This window comes from Ictidomys tridecemlineatus, chromosome 15 (assembly GCF_052094955.1).
Source record: "Ictidomys tridecemlineatus isolate mIctTri1 chromosome 15, mIctTri1.hap1, whole genome shotgun sequence".
Classification (NCBI taxonomy): domain Eukaryota; kingdom Metazoa; phylum Chordata; class Mammalia; order Rodentia; family Sciuridae; genus Ictidomys; species Ictidomys tridecemlineatus.
In genome coordinates this window covers 9,645,682-9,660,790 of record NC_135491.1, presented here as the reverse complement: position 1 = coordinate 9,660,790, position 15,109 = coordinate 9,645,682, and the positions used below count along the sequence as shown (strand labels likewise).

The following is a 15,109-nucleotide window of genomic DNA, read 5'->3' as shown; positions in this document are numbered from 1 at the left end:
TCTCTCTCTCTCTCTCTCTCTCTCTCTCTCTCTCTCTCTGCCTTCCGGCTTTATCTTTCTGCAGGAAAGGAATCCAGTGAGTGCGTGCAAGGGCACGTGCCTGTGCAGACTGTGATGTGTGACGTTGAAATAAAGAGCAAAGTTGTGGAAGGATAAAAAGGGTTTATTCTTCTGTACTTTGTAATCTCCCGATTGCTTTGTAACATTTCACATTTCACCAGTAAGTTTTCCGAGAAATGCATGATCATGAAATAAATGAATCAGATTTTAAAAAGTAGTTCAAGGACAAGGTCTTATAACTGCGCACATTCCTCAACAAACTTCCCATTCATTTATATCTGCGCGGAGGGGTTATAATCTGTTACTCTTATTTCTAACTTGATGCTCAAGTCAACTGAACTGGCCAGTGGGGGTCCTTTAAGCTGCCTCCTGAGTCCTTCCAGGTGTTCTCATCTGTCTTTATACATTTTCCAAATTTGTGTCCCCAAAAGATATTCCAGGTTCATCTTGTCTCTTCCTTGTGCCCCATCCCCACCCCAGCCCTCTGGAATCAGCCATTTTCCCAAAGAGTGGGGATTTTTGAAATTGGGTAGCTGACCCCTCACCTCCGAATGACCCCCTCGGACTCTGATTTCAATGCGACGGGGCCCGCCAATGGCAGAGGCGATGCTCTAGCGGTTGCCATGGAGATCTCCGGGCCGCAGAACGGAAGAAGGCGGTGACGTCACTGCAGGAGCAAGTGCAGCGGCCGCGTCCTGGTCCTGGCCCCGCCCCAGGGCACTAAGGGCAACCTCTGGGCCAGCGGTAGGGGACCAGTCACCCTGCCTGCCAGACCCGCACCCAGGACGCGCTGGTGGCAGCAGCCCCAGGGAGATCAGCCGTCACAAATCTGCTGAGACTGTCAGGGCCTGGGGGACCTTCGGAGGCCACCACCAATAAAGAGGCATCTTCAGACCCTCCCTCGTGCGGCCTTGCGCGGGACCCGGGAGCCACGAATCGGCTGGCAAACACCCACCTCGGCTGGCCTGGCACGCGTGAGTCCCCTCTCCGAGGGCTACGTCGTGCAGCCCTGCTCGCAGGGGCCGGGACGCCCTGCCTGAGCATCCAGCTGGGTCTGTCTCCAGCCTCCGCCGGTGAGGCCCCATTCCCAGGTAGGCTTGGGAAAGCGATCGGGCACCCTGGATCAGTTTTTGGATTCCCGAGGCAGCTCCAGCGCGCACCAGCGGGCATACAGCTGCCTCAAGGAGTTGGGCAAGATGCTGTTTGGTGTCAAGGACATCGCACTGCTGGAGCACGGGTGCAAGGCCTTGGAGGTGGACAGTTACAAGTCCCTGATGATCCTGGGGATTCCGGAGGACTGCAACCACGAGGAGTTTGAGGAGATCATACGGGTCCCTCTCAAGCCTCTGGGCAAATTCGAAGTGGCTGGGAAAGCCTTTCTGGAGGAAGACAGGACCAAGGCAGCCATCATTAGACTGGCGGAGGAGCTCAACTACGCCGCGGTCCCCAGGGAGATCAAGGGCAAGGGCGGGATGTGGAGAGTGGTCTACATGCCCCGGAAGCAGGACGTCGAATTCCTGACCAAGCTGAACCTGTTCCTGCAGAGCGAGGGCCGAACGGTGGAAGATGTGGCCCGAGTCCTGAGACAGGAACTGTGCCCGACAGCGACAGGTCCCAGAGAGCTGCCCGCCGTGAAGTGCTGCCTGCCTGTGCCTGGGGAGCACCCGGAGGCCGGGGCCACTGCCAGGGTGGATGCGGTGCCACCTCCGAGCTCCCTGGAGAAGGAGAGCAAGGCTGGAGAGGGCAAGAGGAGCAAGAGGAAGCACAAGAAGAACCGTCGACGGCGCCACGCCTCCGACAAGAAGCTGTGAGCTGGCGTCGGGGGGCGGGGCACGTGGAGCAGCGTGGGAAAGTTCTGAGTGGTTGTGGGGGTGTCGGGGGAGGGCGGGCAGAGCTGAGGAACCTTGGGGGTGTAGTGAGGGGGGGTAGCCTGCGCCAAGGGACGGTGGTGTTTCCAATGAGTGGGTGACTTCTGAGTAAGAACGAGTGTCAGAGGTGACATCCCACTAGTGTGGATGAACTAGGGGTTTTCATCTAACTTTGGGTTCCAGCCGAGTGGGCGTGGCTAACATCTGGTTGAATGTGGGTCCTTCCTTCCTTCATTGGCTCTGCAGATATTTATGGACCTGCCGTGTCCTAGCTTTGTCCTTAAGAGCTGGGGGTACAGAAGAGCATTAAAAAATAATAATAATCCCTGCCTTCAGGACACTCACTCGTCAGTGGGTAAAGACCTTAATGATCGTATCACTTGGACACATGGAGGGAGGGAGGTGGTCTGAGTAGCTGTAGGTGGGCTCCGTGCTCACATCTGGTTGAGTCTGGATACTTCACTCATCGGCCCATTCATTCATTATTTCCTTTAACCAACAAGTATTTCCTGAGCATCTGCCGTGTGCTAGGCACTGGGGAAACAATTCAGACCTAAACCTTGCCCTCGTGGCTCTCATACCCAATGTGAGTCGATGCGGAGGGCATCTGAGTCACCTGAATACACGGATTGAGCAGGGCGCTCAGCTTATGGCGGCATCTGCGCATGATTGTGCTGAGTTCCGGTGGGTAGTCACTTGAAAACCTATGGGTGACATTTGAGAGTCACCTGAGTGTGTGCGTGGGTTTGAGTGAGTGAGGGTAACTTGTGAGTGAGGAGGGGTCATAAAGACCGGTAAACCACTTCTCACTACGCGGGGACAGCGCAGGACCAGCCGCGCAGTCGCAGTCGGAGCCACAGAGAAGCCGTGCGTCCCGACAGTTGCCATGGAGACCGTAGCTGCCCCCAGGCGCCTGCTGGGGTTTGCAGGAAATGGAGGGGACACACAGTGTTCTGGATTTCAAGGTTTGCAGAAGGTCTTTTGCCAGACTTGAGAAAAATCCAAGTACAGCCTGGAAGACTGTCAAGGTGACCCCTGCTCCGCCATCATCAGGGGCCAGGTGTTGCGCACGGCCCGCTGGTGAGGGACAAGGGACCTAGACTCCCTATCTTTGCATTCTTCTGGAAATCCCGCCCTTGCAAAGTCTAGAGCGGTTTTCTGTCTTTCAAAGGGATGACCCTTGAATGTACCTCTGGCACGAACTTGTCCCGAGGGGGCCATCTTGGTGAGCGGGCTCCCTGCTCACCACCACTGAGGAACTGTGCATGACTCTCAAAAACTGTCGCTGTTCACGTTGTCTCCCTTGCAGAAGTGGTGAGACTGGGCGCTTCTGCCCTCATTGGCCCTGGGATGAAGAGTGGGTCTCCCCACGTTAAGTCCCAGAAGTCCTCCCGGGCGGGGGCGGGCGGTCGCTCCACTCTCTAAAGAAGGAAAGGCAAGACTTCCGGTAAAAGAGAAGAAAAACTAAGTAAGAGTCCACTTTGAAGAGTCATTAAGAAACACCGAGTCCCCAATCCCGTGAGCTGAGTACCCTGGGTGGTGATGAAGGAGAAAAGGAATCAGATAAAATGCAATTGTGAGTGTCCAGTCCTCTCTCCTTCAGGGACCCCAGACTGAATTTGCAAACCTCCATCGGTTCAGGGATCTGCAAAAGTTTGAATGACTTTATTTTCAAAAATGTGATTTACACACACACACACACACACACACACTCATGCTTAGATTCTTATCCACTGGAGGCCCACAGTGTCTTAGGGGGGTGGGCATCAGTCCTGGGTGGGACTCCAGCATCCATTCCCCTTTCTCATTTTTTGGAAAGCTGTCCCCAACAACCCCTGAGCAGAGCCAAAAGGTGAAGGCTCTCTGTCTCCAACCTCACCCTAACAGCCAGACCCCTCAGGTCCTGTTAGGTCCCCCTGGTTCCCAGCAAGCTTCAAGAAACCTAAGGAATTTTTAGAATTTACTTGGTTGATGTAACCAAACCCCAACCTTGAAGACTCTGATTGCTGCCCATTTCCCAAGAATTGACCTCAGCGTCTTTGTGTGTGTGTGTGTGTGTGTGTGTGTGTGTGCACAACGGTGGGATGAAGCTTTTCCTGCCATCCTCACATATATATTTGAACTTCTGCCCATCCATGGTCAAGAAGTCTGTAGCTCCGTACTGATCTTTTCATCTCCTGTAAATTCCCGCCCAGGGCACATCCACTCGCAGGACGTTCTACCACTCTGCTTCTTGTTCCCTCACAGTCTGAACTTGGATAAAGGCCACACAGGTCCCAGCATGTTTGTTGCATGCAGAACGTGCTCCCTTCAGGGCACAACTGTTGTTTAGGACAATGTGACATTTCTTATCATCATTTTGCAGTCCTGAGACAGTGTTTGTGCTTCTCATGGGTTTGGGTGTCTCCCATCTAGCTTTTGTATTTGTGATTCACAACCTGAGTGTGTGTTGGTTTTGATGCATCAAAATCACTTCCTTTCTGAGACTTTTCTGGACCCATTGGAGAGTCTGACGGGGTTGCAATGCACACCGTTAGATCAAAAACCGTCAACCACCTTGAGTTACGTACCTGAGTCAAGGCCTCACTAGCACAGCAGATTCCAAGCAGGAATTCCCAAGTAGATTGGACAGGCCGCAGCTGGCCTGTGTAAAGCCCCGATTTCAAAGGTGGATTTAGCTGAAACCCTTCATCGCTTTTTGTGGTTGATGTTCTATTGTACAAATAAGAATTGACAAAATAAATGTATGCTACTGAAACCAGTCTGCTCTTTAATGTTTTGGGGAGTTGAGGGGGGGTCTATATAAGGTTCAATTTGGAAAAATTATCTGGCTGCTAAAAAAAAAAAATTCTTTTAAAAAATCTCTTCCATGAATTGTCTGAAGGTTTTCAGGACTGTGTTATTTTAAAAGGGATGTTATCCAATCATGAGAGCCAAGAGGACCAAAATGTGTAGGTTTCTTCTATGCCTTGAGCTTCCCAGGACCTGAGGCCATTTCCCAGTGGCTGATATATATCAGGAATAAAAGCAGCACAGGGCCCTTGGGCTCCAAGTCACTGCACAAAGGAGCAGGAGAGAGGACAGTGACAAAGCCAGACACTCTCACACCTTTTAGACAAAGAGTCAATCTGTGGGGTTTTGTTTGCGTGTTTGGTGTCTGTTTTTGCAGCATGAGGGATAGAACCAGGGCCCCCTGTGTGCTGGGCAGGGCGACCCCTGAGCTCCAGCCCCGGAACAATCCATCGAGCACCGGACAAGACAAAGCATCAGCTTAAAAGCGGAAGCGGGTGGAATGCAAATAAACGGGAGGATTGTGTTTGTTTTCAGATTTCTCTGGTGCCTGGCTCTGAGAGGATGAAAGCTGTGTCCAGTGGAGGAGGATTTATGTCCTGCCTTTAGGCGGACAGAGAAAAGGCACAGGGAGTGCTCTGCCTCCTAACCTCCTTAACTCATTAGTCCTCTGTGTTAGAGGGGAATCTGTTTTCCTTCATCTGCAAGGTGCTGTGCTGCGGGTCCACAGTCCCTAGACCGAGCCCTCCTGCAGCTGTAGTTCAGGATTGTTGCAGCTTTGAATTTTATAATGATTTTTTGCAATGCTGGGGATGCCCGGGAATTTGCACGTAAGCAAGCGCTCGGCCACTGGGCTGCACCCCCAGCCAGCCCAGGAAGCTTTGCATTCTAGAACAATGAGATGGTGACTACAACTAAGATTGTGGGTCTACTCCCCAGGGAGTCGGGCAGGCCCCATAATCACAATAATTTTGTAGGAAAAAGTAGTATATTGACACCAAAGAAGACTGTAAGTGTTCTTATATTTGCCTAGGTCTAGATTTTTTCTTTCCCTCCCCATCCATCCACCCTTCCTTCTTTCCTTCCTTCTTCCTGTTTTTCAGCTGGGGTCTCACTGTGTTGCACAGGTTGCCTCACCCTCCTGAGTAGCTAGGACCACAGGCATTGCCACCAAGGCTGGCTTCCAATGTCCCTTTACTCATGCTGAGCTCTCGGTGTTCAGAGTCCTTCGGATTTCAGAAGAGCAGACAAGGAATTGGATTATGAACCAGGGTGAGAGCCTGGGCAAGGCATTTAACCTTCCTGGGCCTCAGTTATCTTATCTGTAAAATGGGACAGCAGCCACCTATTTCTGCAGGTTTAGAGATGTGGGTAAATGTGCAGCTGTGTAGCCAGGCTGGGGGTTACGGCACGCACCTGTAATCCCTGCACCTTGGGAGGCTGAGAATTGCAGGTTTGAGGCCAGCCTCAGCAACTTAGTGAGGTCCTCAGCTACTTGGTATGACCCTGTCTCAAAAAATAAAAAGGGCTGAGGATGGAGCTCAGTAGAAAAGTGCTGCTGGGTTCCATCCCCAGTACAACAACAACAACAACAAAAAAAAAACAATCAATAGCAAAAAACATACTGTGTGTGTGTGGGAGGAAGGGAGGAAGCTGTGAAGCGCTGGCCCCTGGGATCCTGGACCAGGGACAAATGTGTGTTGCATCCACAAAGACCTTAGCCTGCTCTTCCAGCTCAGTTTCCTAAACTGATAAGTATCCCTCAGGAGAGGCATCTGTTCTCTCTGTGCCTGCAGAAGGCTGTTTTGGACCCTGGATGCCAAGAGCCAAGCAGGCAAGTATGCCCAGGTAATGCTTTTGGGGACTGTTAACCAATCTGTGGCCCAGACAGAAAGGGCATTGGATGGAGGCCCTGGAATGCACAGACCTGGGTTTAAATCTTGGCTCCGCCACCAACTACCTGTGTGGCTGGGGGGAGGGGGAGGCTTCACCTTTTTGGGCCTCAGTTTCTTCATCCATAAAATGGTCTTAATATTCCTCATGCCACAGGGTTCTTGCTCTAGAGCTTGTGCCCCTTGCCCTGGGAGCTTAGGCTCTGGAATATCCACAGCAGCCCAAGAAGCCCGGGCTGGACACAACCCTGATGGCCTGCAGGAAGGAAATGGATCACCAAACTGCAGAACAGGATATCGCGACATAAAGGGGTGAAACTTAGCACCCGGGATCTCAGGGTCGCAGTGCGCAGTGAGAGAAGCCAGCCCCATGGATTCCTTATGAAAAACTGTAGACAAAATGCAACAGGAGAGGAGTGAGATCGTGGTTGCTAGGGCTTGCCGTAGGCGGGAGGGATATTCGGGGGACGGTGGAAGTGTTCTATATGTCGACTGTGGTGACAGGGACTCCAAAACAGATTGAATATTAAAAGGCTACATTGTATCAGATGCTTCAATAAAACCAATTTTGAAAAATGAAAACCCAGGCAGAGCAGCGGGGGAGGGGGTGGCGGGCACTGCCTGGGTTATTCACCCACTCTGCGTGCCTCAGTTTCCTCGTCCACGAAATGGGTTGATAATAACAGTCCCACAGCTGAGGGTGGCCCTGCAGCTCAGAAGACAGACTCTAAGATGCTGAGGAGGCACCTGGCCGTGAAGGTGAGGCGGCTCCAGGGGAGGTCAGCTGTGTAAGCGAAGCTCCCAGGCAGGAGTTTTAATGTCACGGCTCCTCTCCTCTCTATGCTGCTCAGAATGGAGGAGCTCACCTCCAATCCGCCTGCGCCTAGTTCCAGCTGCCCCAGCTCCTCCGGATGCTCAGTCCCTGCCTGTGGCTGCCCAGCCACCCACCCTCAGCCTCATAGTGTCTTGGGGAGGTAGATCTCTGGAACTTTCCCCAGGGATTCTAATGAATGAAGGCCTCAGAGATGTGGCCTGCTGGCTGGGCTTCTCCCCCCTCCAAACAACTTTCAGATGTTTGGTAGATTGAATTGGGGTGGAGGGGGCAGTTAAGTGGCCAGGCTGCCACCACAGTGCTGCTGCTGGCCCTGTGTGTCGGGGACCTACTTCCCACGCTGTCAGGTAACCGCTTAGTATCCGGAAAGGAAGGGTGGATAATTCATATCCTGTCCAGTGTGGACAGGGATCTGATTTCTAGGCATTTAAGATTGGGGACAAGTCTGGTGTCTAAGCCAAGATTACCAATGTCATGTGAGAGAGAAAACGCTGGGGACCTTACCACCAACCCTGCTCCCCTCCCCCTCCCACTGAGGCCACCGGGCAGTGTGGTGGCTGGATCCGGCAGACCCGAGCCAATGGGAAACAATGGGAATAACCATCATTTAGGCCGAGCTGTTGGGATTCAATGAGAAAATGTACAGGGCCAGGGACAAAGTAGGTGCTCTGTAAAAGTGAGTTTGCCAGGTGCAGTGGCCCAGCCCGCAATCCCAGCTACACCCGAGACTGAGGCCCAGGAGAGCAAGTTCAAGGACAGACTTGAGCCACACACACACACACACACACACACACACACACACACACACACACACACACACACACGGTCAGGTCAGTTAGTATTAACATCACCATGGGGTAGCTCATGGGTGAGGCCGCAGCTGTCATGAAGAAATACCCGGATGTTGGTGAGCGCACACTGGTGCAGAAAGACCTCCGGGCCGCCACCGAGTGGAAAATGTCACTGGTCAGGGCAGCCATTCACTCACTCAACAAATATTTTGCAATTTCTCCTAGAGGATGAGATTGGAGTAGTGAGCGCTGTGGACACCAGTCCCTGCTGGGTGGGGCTCAGCTGCTCACTGGGTGAGTGGATCAGTAGAGCAGCACAGTAGAGGCCACACCCGGAGGCCTGGGTTCAGTCCCCAGCAACACCCCGCAAATCAGGATGCGCTGTGCTGGGAATGATTCAGGACCATGTGGGGGAATCCTGGTGCAGTGAATTCCAAACCTAACACATGCCCGCAGTCAGCTGCCCGGCTTGCTTTCCTTTGTCTGCCTCGCTCTCTCCTTCTCTTTGTCAGTACAGACACATCTAACAGTAACCTCTGTCTTGTCCCACCAAGTGTGTCATTTTCAGTAAATTTTTTTTTTCCTAAATGGCAAAAAGTGTCAGGTGCGGTGGCGCACGCCTGTAATCCCAGCGGCTCAGGAGGCTGAGGCAGGAGGATCGCAGCTCCAACTCAGCCTCAGCAACTTAGTGAGGCCCTAAGCCACTCAGCGAGACCCTGTGGCCTCCGTGGTAAAGCGCCCTGGCTCAATCCGTGGTACCAAATAAATAAATAAATGACAGGTGAAAAGCGGGGCTGGGTGGAGGGATTTCCCCCAGGTTTGACTTCTTTTCTCATTCTTTCCCGACTTTTTTTTTTTTTTCTTTTAAACAAATTTAAAGTGAAAGCTATAATTGTTTTGTTTTGGTTTCTTTCTGTGGTGGCAGAGGCCAGAGATCTGGGCCATTTGATACCGCTCACAGCAGAACTGTTCAGGGGAGACAAAGCATTTTTTTCTTCCTGGTACTGAGGATTGAAGCGGGGGCGGGGGTCTGGTTTACTCAACTCCAATCTCCGTCTTATCATTTTTTTTTTTTTTTTTTAATTTTGAGTCAGAGTCTCTGCTGACTGAAGCTGGCCTCGAACTTGCGATCCTCCTGTCTCAGCCTCCTGCGTCTCTGGGTTTACAAGCGTTCGTCCCAGAGCTTCGAGGTTGGCAATTTTTATGAGAATGTTGAGTTTAGGACTTTTCATTTTTAGGTCCTATCTCCCTTCCCCGACCGCCCCCCCCCCTTTAAGAAAATACTGGTCACAAAACCCAGAAGTCACCTTTCTCGACACCCGGGTCTTCCCAGGAGTTTTGGATTTGGGCCCCTACAAAACAGGTTTTCAGGGGAGCTGGCTTGGGAAGGTGGCCTCAGGAAGGCTTGAGGGGACAGGCTCTCCCTGAGTCCTCCACCTTGGCCCCTCAGCGTTCCTGGTTGCCATGGAGACCCCTAGTCCGCAGGGAGGGGATCAGGCTGGAGGGGCGTGGCCGCGGGAGGAGGAAAAGCAGCCCAAGGTCCAGGCTCTGCAAGAGCCAAAACAACCCGCGGAGCCAGTAACTGCAAAGGCCCCGCCGAGGCCCTAAACCCCACCCCGCGCATCTGCCCGCTTCCCCCCTCGCCCTCTTTCTCTAACTATCTACCTGGTTTCTGAGTTAAATAAAATCACACGCCATTAGTGAAATAAAATCACACCGGATCGTTTCTATACTGTTATCAAAGTCATTAGTGCACCTGGCTTTTGTGTCGTTTAAAATCACTTTTTACTCTGCATTTCACTGTAAATTGGCTTCCTTGGTCATCCAGTGGATGCGCTTCTATGCGTTGAAAGACTTTGCTCTGAACAGGGTCCCGGAGACCTGGAGATGGTAGTTGCCAGCAGAGGTGTTGGTGGTGGTGGTCGTGATGGGAGGATGCTGAAAGACCCCTGAGCAACGGAGAGTAGGGTGAGGGAGATTGCCAAGAGTAGGCTGGGGCAGAACTTTCTGTGAGGAGGGAGAGCATGTGCAAAGGCCCTGAGGCTGAAACAAGCCCACTCTGCCAAGGAAACAGCAAAGAGGCCATCCGCTGGAGTGGAGGGAGAAGCCCACGGGAGAGGAGAAGCAGGGCCGAGGCTGTAGGTATCCTGGACTGCAGTGAGAGCTTTGATTTCACTCTGAAGGAGATGAAGGGTTTTCCAGCAGACACATCTGACAGCTGCTTCATAGGCTGTGGCTGTTCTGGGGTTAAGCAGCCAACCCTGGAAGGAGGCCTGGAGTAGCTTAGCTGCTCCTGCAGCGGCCTGGTGTTTATTCCAGCACCTGAGACCTGGCTCAGTGCTCAGGCCCCCACTTAGAGCTGTCTTCAGGCCAGCCTCATCTCCCATCTGTAAGAAAATGGTAGCGATGGTGCCCACCCACCTCCCCAGGGTGCTGCGAGGGTTGTACCCACAGGCGCAGCACAGCTCAGGGGCTCGCTGCTTCCCTGCAACCGACATTAGTAGCAGCCTGCTCCCCGCGGCCCAGGAATTCTGACCCAGTCTGCCGCGATGGGGCCTGGGGGCCTTCTCTTTTATTTAACTTATTTTAATTAACGTTTGTGATTGCTAAAAGTCCAAGCAATCTAAAAACGTGTGAAATGAAATATACACTCTCTCCTGCCTCTGGAGCCTATCTGCTGGGGGGGGGGGTCTCTCTCCCCAGAAACTTCTCTGGGGAGTCCGCGCCCTGTGACCAGCCTACGACACATCTGGACTGCTTGACCTCCACACAAAAGTCAAAACCGTTCTGCTTTCACACCCAGACCTCAACGGCTTGGGGGCTGGCTGTGTGACCTTGAGCAAGTGATTTTATTTGGGGGAGGGGGGCTCCGTTTCTCCAACTGTAAAATGGGACTTCTGTCTCATCGTGTGGATTTGATGAGTTAATTCACAGAAAGCACTTAGAATGGCGCCTAGCACAGCGGTTCCCTAAACCTTGCGAGGCCTTAGCCGCTGCAGTTTTCGGAGGCGCATAGAACTTCATTATCGGGTTAGGCCATAAAATGTCATCAGTCCCCTCCGATGACCATTTAGGTTCATCCATTCACTCATACTTTTTGAGCACAGACTGTGTGCCAACCACCCCTCTAGGGAGTGGTACCATAAGACCTGGCACGGACTTCTCTAGCCTCAAGTATGGGTGTGCGGGTAGGAATTGCGGGTACCAACAGTTCGCCGGGTTGTAAATTGTAATCGAAGGCGCCAGTGGCTCTCAGATGATCGGCTCCATTAACGTCCTACCTCCGGGCTTGTCTGAAACCTGCACATTTAGGAAGGTAGCTTTGGGGACCGCTGGCTTTGGGGAAAGGTGCTGACGTGGGCCTGCGCCGCCCTTTAGCTAAGAAGCCACCGCCGCAGCTAGGCCCGGGGCGCAGCCACACCCCTGGGGGGAGGGCTGCCCCGAAGGGAGTGGACAGCCCCCCTGTCAGTCTTCCCAGTCCCGGAGTGTAAGCTGAGAAGGGAAGGTGGGCCTCACCAGGGGCAGGGCGCCGGGGAACTTCCTGCCCGTGCGCTGCACCGCACCGCCTGAGCGCGCGGGCGGGAGGCGGGCGGCGCGTCAAGGTCAGCTTGGAGCGGGTGGCCGCCTGCCTGGGGGCGGGAGACCCTCCTGGGGGCTGGGCTGAGGCCTCCTAGCTCCTCGGCCATATTGAACAGCCACGCCGAGCCGTCTTTGTCTGCGAAGACCTCTCCCAAGTCCCTGCCGCGTCCCGGGTGCCAGGGCGGGGAGGACTCGCAGCCCTCGCGCGCCAACTTGGAGTCGGGACACCACGTTACATCTCCGAGCGGGCCTCGAGCCTCGGGACTGACCTCACCCCGGCTCACATAAGCATCCTGGGACTCGATACCCGCCAGCCCTTTGTGGGGAGCCCGACTTGGTCACCACTGGGCTTGTTGCAGGAGGGGACTTTGGAAGGAGAGGGGAGGTGAGACCCTCCGGGCAGCGTTGCCGGGACCCTCCGCCCCGCTTCCCCCTAGACTAGGGGCTTCCCGTCGTCTGTTTGGGCTCCTGGCCCCCCACCCCAGATATCACCCTGGAGATCTTAAAGACGCTGGAGAAGAGCCACATCGGGGGCTGGTTCCCCTGGGGCTTCCTCCCGTCCCCCGACTGCCTCATCCTCTGGAGCGTCCCCGATGTCTGCAAAGATGTGGATCTGGACGTCCTCGTGGAAGCCCTGAAGCCCGTGGGCACCTTTAAGAAGATCGGCAAGGTGTTCCGCAAGGAGGCGGACTCCACGGTGGGCATGCTGCAGATCGGGGAGGACGTGGACTATCTGCTCATCCCCCGCGAGGTCAGGCTGGCGGGGGGCGTGTGGAGGGTCATCTCCAAGCCCGCCACCAAGGAAGCGGAATTTCGGGAGCGGCTGATTCAGTTTCTGGAGGAAGAGGGCCGCACCCTGGAGGATGTGGCCCGCATCATCGAGAAGAGCACCCCACACCCGCCTCAGCCCCCCAAGAAGCCCAAGGAGCCCCAGGTGAGGAGGAGAGTCCCACAGATGGTCCCTCCTCCGCCTCGGCTGGTCGTGGGCACGTTCGACAGCAGCAACGCCAGCGACAGCGACTTCAGCGACTTCGAGACCTCCAGAGCCAAGGGCGGCAAAGGCCCGCGCAGCCGCAGGAAGGTGCGCAAAATGCCCGTCAGCTACTTGGGCAGCAAGTTCCTGGGCAGCGACCTGGAGAGCGAGGACGACGAGGAGCTGGTGGAGGCCTTCCTCCGGCGCGGGGAGAAGAAGCCCAGCGCCCCGCCCGTGCGCCGCAGGGTCAACCTGCCAGTACCCATGTTCGAGAACAACCCAGGGCCCCCACAGTCCAAGGCAGACAGGTGGCGAGAGTACGTCAGCCAGGTGTCCTGGGGGAAGCTGAAACGAAGGGTGAAGGGTTGGGCTCCCAGATCTGGCCCCGAGGTCCGGGAGGCCCCACAAGCCTCCGCCCCCGCGGAGAGAGATGGGGCGTCAGGGCCCAGCCACAGTGCCAGCCCCGGGCACAACATGGGAAACGCAGGAGACAGGAGCGCGCTGGCCACCTCCTCCAGACGATGGAGGCCCAAGATCAACTGGGCCTCCTTCAGACGTCGTCGGAAGGGGGAGGCAGCATCCCCAGCTCCTGGGGAAGACATACCAGCTGACCAGAGGGCAGAGGGGGTACATAACCAGGGGGCAGAGGCCCCAGCAGATCAAGGGGCAGAGGCTGTAGATAACCTGAGGGCAGAGGCTCCAGTTGACCAAGGGGCAGGGGCTGCAGACATTCAGAGAGCAGGGGTGCCAGCTGACCAGGAGGCAGAGGCTCCAGCTGATCAGGCAGCAGAGGCTCTAGCTGACCAGGAGGCAGAGGCTCCAGCTGATCAGGCAGCAGAGGCTCTAGCTGATCAGGAGGCAGAGGTTCCAGCTGAGCAGGGGGCAGAGGCTCCAGCTGACCAGGGGGCAGAGGCTCCAGCTGAGCAGGAGGCAGAGGCTCTAGCTGATCAGGGGGCAGAGGCTCCAGCTGAGCAGGCAGCAGAGGCTCTAGCTGATCAGGGGGCAGAGGCTCCAGCTGAGCAGGCAGCAGAGGCTCTAGCTGATCTGGGGGCAGAGGCTCCAGCTGAGCAGGCGGCAGAGGCTCTAGCTGACCAGGGGGCAGAGGCTCTAGCTGACCAGGGGGCAGAGGCTCTAGCTGACCAGGGGGTAGAGGCTCCAGCTGACCAGAGGGCCAGGGCCTCAGCTGAGCAGAGGGAAGAGGCTGGGGAGGCCCAGGCTATCCAGGAAGCCGAAGCCTCAGCTGGTCTGGGGGCCGCCGGGGCAGCCCCAGGGGCTGGGGCTCGGAAACAGGTCAAGACCGTGAGGTTCCAGACCCCTGGGCGCTTTTCATGGTTTCGAAAACGCAGAAGAGCCTTCTGGCACACTCCCCGGCTGCCAACCCTGCCCAAGAGAGTCCCCAGGGCAGGTGAGGCCAGGAACCTCAGGGTGCTAAGGGCTGAGGCCAGAGCAGAAGCAGAGCAGGGAGAACAAGAAGATCAGCTGTGAGGGTTCCCTGGGGACCTCAGAGCATCCTGTGCCCACCTCCCATCAGCCACTAAGGTGCCTCCCTCCCAGGTCCCAGCAGCTACTCTCTCCCTCCAGACTTGTAAATAGAGGTGGACAGAGGGACAGGCAGCACCTCCCATATCTCTACCCAGTGACCCTCATTTTATCTATTGTGCATTTATTTTTTTTAAAATACTATATCCCAAAGAATGTAAAGAAAGAAGCTGATAGGTCAGGGTGGCATTGCCTGGGGTTTTAACTTCTAAGTGCTCAGTTTGAAAAAGGGAGGAGGGCAGAGCAAGGGGGGACTTCCCAGCCTTCCTGCCTCCATTTTGCCAACACTTGTAACTTGGCCTCCTTGAACTTGAAAAAGAGGGCTTAAGCCAACATGCAAATAAAAGTGTCTCTGAGTTGATGTCCTGGGTCTGGACTTGGCAGCTGACAATGCTCCAGGGTGATTTGGCCCTTGCTGGTGTTCCACTCGGGTCCTCCATGAAGGGGACCCCTGTGTTTATGTCCTCACTTTGGTTAACATACTCTGTCCTGGGCTCTGTGGGTCGGAGGGTACAGGGCTCATGGTTTTGCGTAGCTGCACCCCAGTTGGTGACCAGCTACAAAACAATTTTCTGGGAAACGCACCTGAAACACCTCTGGGGGTCCTTGGTGTGCTCGAATATGGCTTTGCCTGTGCTGGCTGTGTGACCCTCTACTCTATACCTGAGGCGGCTTGGCCACAGATGTGTTGGAAAGTCATAGGGACAGGGCAGAAACGGGGTGCAGGGCAGTGGGCCATGATTGGTTCTTGAAATCTGGGAAGGACTGGGTTGCCAAGACCCGGA

At 54.9% G+C, this 15,109-nt stretch overlaps 3 protein-coding genes across 3 annotated transcripts in view; all 3 read left to right on the top strand.

The window, feature by feature from the left end:
* Window positions 1-277, top strand: part of Pnma8a (PNMA family member 8A) — a 45,747-nt gene extending 45,470 nt beyond the window's left edge. Inside the window, exon 5 of the transcript XR_013430695.1 lies at window positions 65-277. The gene's annotated coding sequence lies outside the window, so the exon portion shown is untranslated. The remainder of the gene's footprint in view (window positions 1-64) is intronic.
* Window positions 278-405: 128 nt separating this feature from the next.
* On the top strand, window positions 406-4,686 carry Pnma8c (PNMA family member 8C). The gene has a single exon (XM_078031825.1). It carries the CDS (start codon window positions 1,257-1,259, stop codon window positions 1,869-1,871), a length of 615 nt encoding a protein of 204 aa, XP_077887951.1. The 5' UTR covers window positions 406-1,256; the 3' UTR covers window positions 1,872-4,686.
* A 6,411-nt stretch (window positions 4,687-11,097) lies between these two features.
* Window positions 11,098-14,685, top strand: Ccdc8 (coiled-coil domain containing 8 subunit of 3M complex). Its single transcript, XM_078031823.1, has one exon. The coding sequence runs from the start codon at window positions 12,516-12,518 to the stop codon at window positions 14,268-14,270; it is 1,755 nt and encodes a 584-aa protein (XP_077887949.1). The 5' UTR covers window positions 11,098-12,515; the 3' UTR covers window positions 14,271-14,685.
* The last annotated feature ends 424 nt before the right edge of the window (window positions 14,686-15,109 follow it).

Bases quoted from the DNA above. Each gene is read 5' to 3' on its own strand.
- Pnma8c (XM_078031825.1), top strand. From the start codon at position 1,257: ATGCTGTTTGGTGTCAAGGACATCGCACTGCTGGAGCACGGGTGCAAG.
- Ccdc8 (XM_078031823.1), top strand. From the start codon at position 12,516: ATGCTGCAGATCGGGGAGGACGTGGACTATCTGCTCATCCCCCGCGAG.